At 31.4% G+C, this 7625-nt stretch overlaps 1 protein-coding gene across 1 annotated transcript; it reads right to left on the bottom strand.

The window, feature by feature from the left end:
* Window positions 1–623: 623 nt before the first annotated feature.
* On the bottom strand, window positions 624–4779 carry LOC120083563 ((3S,6E)-nerolidol synthase 1-like). The gene is made up of 7 exons (XM_039039380.2): window positions 4542–4779; window positions 4200–4452; window positions 3037–3418; window positions 2278–2496; window positions 2043–2181; window positions 1191–1439; window positions 624–1045 (listed from the first exon to the last, which is right to left on the bottom strand). The coding sequence occupies exons 1-7, from the start codon at window positions 4734–4736 to the stop codon at window positions 725–727; spliced, it is 1758 nt and encodes a 585-aa protein (XP_038895308.1). The 5' UTR covers window positions 4737–4779; the 3' UTR covers window positions 624–724.
* Window positions 4780–7625: the final 2846 nt, after the last annotated feature.

Raw genomic sequence — 7625 nt, 5'->3', positions numbered from 1 at the left:
CGCATGAGTATTGCATGATCGCATAGTTTGACGCATTCCCGGGAAATGCTAGCTAAATACCTTCTCAACCCGTTCCTTTGCATACTCAGTGTATCTCCGCATAATCGATCTTTTCTCAAATCCGCCGAATACATTTACTTTATACTGCAAATAACAACCCAACAACTATTTGATTATTTGGTTACCGCAAAGTCTTCTTAGAAATTATCACCGCATACTGTTTTCCCTAGTCCCTGGGTTCGACCCTGGATTTACCAGAAAACTCAGTGGGGTTTATACTTGGATTCCGCTGAGAAAACTTGTTGCTCAACGCATTTCCATCACCGCATTTCATTCCATTATTTCACCACATGAAATAACGCATCAAGTTTTTGTAACAATAGAAAACAATCCTATTTATAGGATTCTCATGGGTCCATAATTCTTATACTTAAATTCATAAAAATCCATATTAACCCGAATACTTTAATTCATGAAACTCTCATACTTAAATACATAAAACTCTTACATTAATTTGATTAACTCTCATAAATAAATTCATTTATAACTCACTAGTTAAAACATGTTTAATTTTCAACAATACTATCAAACAATCACTATAAATTAAGGCTTTTGAATGGACATTTATCATATAAGGGTCGGTTTTATTTATATTGTCAACTTGAGTATAACTTAACTAATAAAAAATATATACATCTCCGACAAAAAAAGTGAGAGGATGGAATCACTCCCCCCACTTATTTTGTTGAACTAAATACGTATCCATTTCATGAAAAAACAATTTTTTCGCAAGGTTTTCAAGGCTCGTAATGGATTTATTTCTACCATAGTTATATGCAAAAGGAACTGCTCTTGCAACATTAAGACAAGCTTGATTGAACTTGGAAGGAAATAGGTTAGATAACAATGATTCTCTATTGAGAGTCTTCCATGCATTAGAAATTTTCTTCATTGTATGTTGTTGCGTTTCTTCATAAGAAATACTTGGATTCTCCTTCATATAATATTCTAGATATGACCCATCACGCCCCTCTTGCTTCTCATCCTGTTTACAACATTTCTTTAGTTAATTTATTATATTTTGCATCCACGACTTAATTAAATTAGTAAATATAGCGTGTCAACATGAGCATAGTTCAATAATTAAAAAAAGATACGTGCATATAAGTTGATACAAAATTAAGACTAACCTTGGCATTTCCGAAGTCATCCCAAAGCCTCAAAACTGTAGCAGTAGATGAAACAATATCTAAATCATCATCAAAAAGTTGGACAGTTTCTTTGGTAATTTGTTGGCCTAACAAAAGGAAAGCATGGATTAATGTAACGGGGATGCCGGTGCTAATAACTCCATTTTTCAGATATTCTTCTGCACTTGGTGAATGCCCACAACTCAACCATTCAGCTTCAACCAAAAATGCCTTGCATAATTTAGCCCACTGCAAAAGTTATCAAATTGATATTTAGTTGCTAAATCACCAATCAACTCGAAAGCTTAAACTGATGAATTATAGTAAATTTAATATTCGATAATTAACAGGGGATCCAATTTCAAAACCACAATGATAGCAAGTAAATCATGCATCTTTTAAAGATCATGAGATCTCCTGATCCTCTTTCCAATGTAAAATCCTCAACATACTAACCCCTCAAGAGGTAGTGTCTTCTTGAGTTTACCATTCTTGAATCGATTTTAAAATAATTTAACCATTTTATTTCAATTAAATACACATTCAATATCATTATAGAAACCAACCAATTAAATCTTTAGGTTACTAATGTTGAGGATCCTGCATTGAAAAATGGAAGACCACAATTTTTAAAAGATAATTGAGCTACTCCGTCCGAAGTCCAGGTTCATCTAACCTAGTATCAAAGTCTATGAGACTCAATAACTTATAAATTTAGTCCTTAAACTATGAAGTTTATACCAATAAGGTCCCTTACTTTTAAATATATGATAAGTCCTAAAACTTTATAAGTTACTAAACTCGTAATTTAACCAAATAAAATGATGAATTGAATTTAAATTTAAATTATACCGCTTTGTGTAAGTAGCTAATGGGATTCCAACCATGCTTTTGATAGATCTGGAAACTTATTTCATTTGTAACTTCAAATAGGAATCTTAAACAAATTTGCATGCAATCAGGTAATCCTTCAGCAGCAGACAAGTCCCATCTACAAAACATATTAATTAATAAAGTAATTAATGTAAAAAAAAAAATTGAAATTAATTTGAAAATAAAAGTGATTTGTGGAAGAAGGCTTTCTTACCTAGAAACTGCTTCTGTGAATAAGGTGAGTTGTTCAAGAGTTCCAAATAGATCAAAAAGGTCATCAATAAGATATATGAGTGTGATGGATTTTGCAAGTTGGATTCTTTGTTCTGAGTAGAAAGAATCTGTGAGGCAAACTAGTGAAGCCACATACCATTTCATGGGTTGATCTCTAGCAAAATTCAACTCTTTTGCTAATTCTGTATCTTTCCACCATCTAACAATTACCAAAATTAACAAAATTTATGAGTCCAAATGGTTTAGAAAAATCAAATTACTAATAATGGCCATTTATATTTGAGAGAGTGATAAAAAAAAAAAAAAAGACTAAAATAGTATTTAATCGATTTACTATAATTTTTTTAAAAAAAAATTCTTTATTTAACAAAAATAGAAAAACAAGATAAAAACCTATTTATTGAACTTGTTGTTGTTTTTCGACTTTTTCAAAAATAGAAAAATAATGAAACACATTTCAGTGCATTTCATGGAGAACGTATCTTTTATCCAGTCCACCCAAACGTCCAATCACAAATTGTCATGTAAGTTTATGATGTAAGTAACATTTCTTTTTTTCTAAAAGAATAATATTTAAGTACAGTTTAGTTTGCATTCATATTCATGCATCCTTCTTAATAACAAAAGAAAATAATTAATTTTTTTTTCTAGAGAAGAAACTTTTATCAAATAGCAACTCTGATGAGCTGCACAAAAATAAATGTAACCTGAGATGCCCAAAAGTATAAAGTATACTTACTTCATAAAGTGAGCGAATTCATTTTGGTGCAAGCGTTGAGTTGTATAAAGCTGAATTTTTGCAGCATCTTGAAAAATATTAATCCATTTGTTTGGGCATTGCATATCTTGAAAATAGTTAAGTGCCATCAATTGCACCACACTTTTATGGTGAGGATAAGCTAAAGTATTATTCACAAAACTCCCAAAATGGACATCAACATTTTCAGCTTCAGCTCTTGCATTTAGCCAATGCCTACTGAAATTTTCAGCTTCTTCAAGAATTATATCATCTCCATGCATGCATAGTTGTGAAGCTTCATATAAACTTGTCAGACCCTTTATATCTTCTCTTAGCTCTTCCTTGAACTTCCCCTTCTTGTCCAAGAAACATTTGAACACATCTGCCATTTTTTTTTTTTTTTTCATTTTAATCAAAATGTCAATGATGTTTTAATATAGTAAAGAGGATAGTTTAGTATATGCCTTCTCAAAAAAGTGCTCTTAAGTTGAATATTTTTTTTTTCTTAGTGTTTTTTGAAAAATATTTTATGTGTTCTTTTTTTTATTTTTTTCAAATAAATTTTTTAATCATAAAAGGATTATTTTTTGAAAAACTATCTTAAATTACAAAACTATTTTAATATTTACAAATAATAAAAAAAATATCACCTTTTTCCGTGATAAATCGCGATAGATAACCATAGACATATTTAAAAACCGTCAAATCAGTTATCCAAAATTGATTAAAATACAAAAACTAGTGCGTGTTTGGAAATTACTTCCATTATTTCAAAAGGTGTTGATATTATTCTTCGTCATTTATAAAATCTTCAAAACTATCATCTTAGAGTAAAAATCTATTAGAACATTAAACGAAAATCTGGACTTAGCATATAGTTGCGACCTAAAACAAAAATGGGAACACAAACACTACCACAATATTCCAAGTAATTGCTATATCCATTTTGGCTCCTAATTTTCATCCAAAATTTTAATGAATTTCTACTCCAAAAATGATGTTTTGAAACATTTATGAAAAGTCGAGGTAACCTTGAAACTTTTTGGGAAGAATATATTTCTTTTCTAATACGTTTATAGTTTAAACCAAAAAAGTAGACTATTAATAATCCATATACAGTAGAAAAACTTTTGAATTACTGTAGTTGAGAATTGAATATGAACCTGCAGACACAAGGTAACCCTGTTGTCTGAAAAGTCTAAAAAGGAGTGCAGCGTTGTGAAGATCAGTCTGTGGATTAAATAACACATAATGTCTTTGTAGAATAGCTTCAATCTCCTCTTGGAAATGGTGATCGATCCCAAGACGTTGAGTTGCATCAATTAAGTTCAAACATTCCCAAGGATCCCCTATTTCTCTCAAAACATGCTTCAAAATCCTCCCTTTAATTTGAGCTTCTCCATAGCCAATACCATCCTGAATTCAAGTAAATATTCAGATAAGAACCATTAAACCAAAAAATAAATAAATAAATAAATAAAAATAGAGAAAAAAAGAAAACATACTGTCAAAATGGAAGATTGGTTTTTGGAATGAAAGATTTTTACTGGAGTGAAAAGCGAAGTATGGTCAGGAACGGTAATGGTTTGTTTGTTAACAAAAGGCTTGTTAATTGGATACATAGAGTTGAAATCATTGCTTTTTGGAATATTTAGTGATGCAACGAAAGGAACAAATGAAGCAAATGGGGAAAAAGCCATTTTTGTATTTATGTAACAGGGAAATAATTTAATTAATAATTCGAAATATGGAGTTCTGTTCCGTGAGTAGTGAAATGCTTATATAGAATCTCTATTTTCTTTTCTTTTCTTTTTTTTTTTTTTAAAAAAAATCTTAAAATTTCAAGTCAATAAGCAATTTGCTCAATGGAAGCAAAATTCAAATTTTTAGATGGAAAAATTCCATGGATGTTTTTAGGGGTATTCAAAAAACTCGATGACATCATTTAACTCGAAAAAATCGATCAATCCAATCCATGCAGTTTGGATTGGGTTATCAACTCATTTAGGTTGGATTGGATTTAAATAAATGAAAATTTTATAAGTTGAGTTTGTTCATGGGTTCACTAATATAACCTGAACCAACCCAAATTTATTATTAATTTTAAAAAATATATTTTTTATTACTTATAACACAATTATTTATACATACATTGATTTTAATTTTATTTTGTTTCAATAATTTTTGAATAATTTATTCTTCAACAATTCTTAAAAATAGTTTCTTTGCACTTTAGAAAGAAATTTTTCACTATACAAATTGAAATTGAGTTGTTAATCTGAATTCAATATACGAAGATAATTAAATTATATTTTTACATATTTATATTTTGCTTCTTTTTAGAACAAAATTTTAAATAAATAACCCGATTAACCTGAACCAATCCAACCCAAATATTTCATGGTTGGGTTGGGTTGGGTTCATGTTTTAATAAGAGTTATTTTGGTTGAAAAAATTTACCGCCCGAACAATTGGATTTGGTCTAAAAAGTATTTTAACCCAACCAAACCCAATCCAACCCATGAACATCCTTACATGTTTTAATCCGAAAAAAAAAAATGTTTTCCCTTAATTCTTTCCATTTTTCTCAAAACGGTTCCTTGTTGAGTTTATTTATCTTGTTTTTAACAGGTAGGTTTTTTTTTTTTTTTTTTTCTAAATTAGGTCATGATGCATGTGGAGAATAACCGACACCCTCAATTATACTACTTTACAACTATTTTTTTTTTTTTTTTTTGTTCGGGAAGGATTACATACACCTAAGCCACATGCAACCCTTTTTATAAATAGTAGAAAAATATAAAAAATTATTCTTTAAAAAAAAAAAAAAAAAAAAAACTACCACAGGATAGATTTTTAATTGGCGCAACTACACTCAATTTTTTTTTTTTTTTTTTTTTCCTTAGGACATCGCGGCACATGGATGTTTGATAGCAGCTGAGAGATTTTACTACCTTTTCTCTAGGTCATTCGATACATATCCAACTAGTTTTGCATGTGTACAAGAGATGTAAGAGAGAAAGCCTTGTCAACAAATTTCGTGTATATGTCAAAAGGTCAAAAGGAGACATCTCACGTCAAGATTGTCACATCACACAAAGAGGTCATTTGTAAAAATTGAGTAAAATTGGCCATTCTGTTAAAACCAATATTCATAGATCATTTCCCTCTTATTTTGTCCTTTTATGATTGGTCCATATTAATAATTTATAGAAATACAAGTTATTTATGTCATCTTATCTAGATATTGCGGCCAAAAGTTAATAAATATGCACCATTGTATGAAAATTAGCCTAGTATTACAATAATTATAAATGTTTGCAATTACACCCACTAACACCATAAAGATGGAAGACAAGCCGAATTTTACTCAGTTTTATAGGAGACCAAGTCACCGCTTGCGTTCAAGGCTCACGAGAAACTGATTAACGCATCTCTGTCACATTGTGCCCGTCAATCAACAATGAAAAGACGATTACCGCAATGACGGCGCAATGCAATAGTCGATCCAGAGCTGTGTTTCAACCGCATGCGGTAATAAAAACAACATTACATGTGAATGCATGATCGAAAGATGCAGTTGAGCAACGCAAAAGCGGAGGATTGAGACACGTGTACAACTAACGGTTGTGCAGAATTGACGGTCTGATTGCATAACAGAAGGAATAATATCCCTCCATCTTCAGAATTATCATGACAATCAAGTGAGGACCACAAGGCCGGAGTCAAAGGCCTACACCTATAAATACCCCATAGATTTCAGAGAAAAAAGAATGCTACGGGATACGGGGTAAATGCTGCAAAACCGTTGAGAGAAAAAGCTGAACTGAGTGCTTAAGTGAAGAAATCCGAGAAGAAGACGAGATAAGGCCGAGAGGTGAATCTCAGATCTAATCTGCCAAACACCCTATTGAAAGCTCTATGTAAAGATCCCTGCTACCGGTGGAGCAAGCCTGAGAGGGAAACTCTTCCTACCATCAAATCCATCCTATCCGGCAAGCAGATCTCCATCGATTCAGTGCCAAGACATTGGCACTTGTTTGTATCTGTTCTATCTCTTTCACTGTTGTATTTCATGTTTCCTTTATCTTTTCATTCACACACCATATATCAAATGCTTAATAGAGACATTAAACGTTTTGATAGCTTTCATTTATCATTTTCTTTCTATTTCCATTCACCCGTCAATCACTTTCTTCATGATATCTTCTTAATTCCCTGATAAGCAATATGAATTAACTAAGTACTTAATCTGTGTTAAAGATATAAAATGCGTTTAGCTAAGGCATGCTAGACGGTATCTTCACCTGTGAGAGCAGAAGTGAAGATGTCATTCTGATCTATCGAGAGAAGGTCAGAAGAATGTGTTAACTAAAGCGAGTAGTACTTCCAGATATGGAAGCAACCTTGCGTTCATTACGTTAGTCTCTATTTCACCACAGACATGTGGGAGCGCGACCGATCACTGAAAGGTGTACGCCAAGAGAAGAGCAGAATAGCATTTGTAGCTTCAACACAATTGAGAACTTGCATTGTTTATATTATTTGTCTTTCTCTTTCTATTATTTTCATAAGACTTGCCGCTGCAT

The sequence above is a fragment of the Benincasa hispida genome, chromosome 8 (assembly GCF_027475165.1).
Source record: "Benincasa hispida cultivar pf3 chromosome 8, pf3_genome.v1.1, whole genome shotgun sequence".
NCBI classification, from domain to species: Eukaryota; Viridiplantae; Streptophyta; class Magnoliopsida; order Cucurbitales; family Cucurbitaceae; genus Benincasa; species Benincasa hispida.
Note: the sequence above shows the minus strand (reverse complement) of the source record. Positions and strands in the feature narration are given on the sequence as shown.

Excerpts from the sequence above, each read along its gene's own strand:
- LOC120083563 (XM_039039380.2), bottom strand. The coding sequence starts at position 4,736 with ATGGCTTTTTCCCCATTTGCTTCATTTGTTCCTTTCGTTGCATCACTA. Across the intron at positions 4,453-4,541 it reads ACCAATCTTCCATTTTGACA|GATGGTATTGGCTATGGAGA; the intron begins GTATGTTTTCTT and ends ACTTGAATTCAG. Across the intron at positions 2,497-3,036 it reads GAATTCGCTCACTTTATGAA|ATGGTGGAAAGATACAGAAT; the intron begins GTAAGTATACTT and ends GGTAATTGTTAG.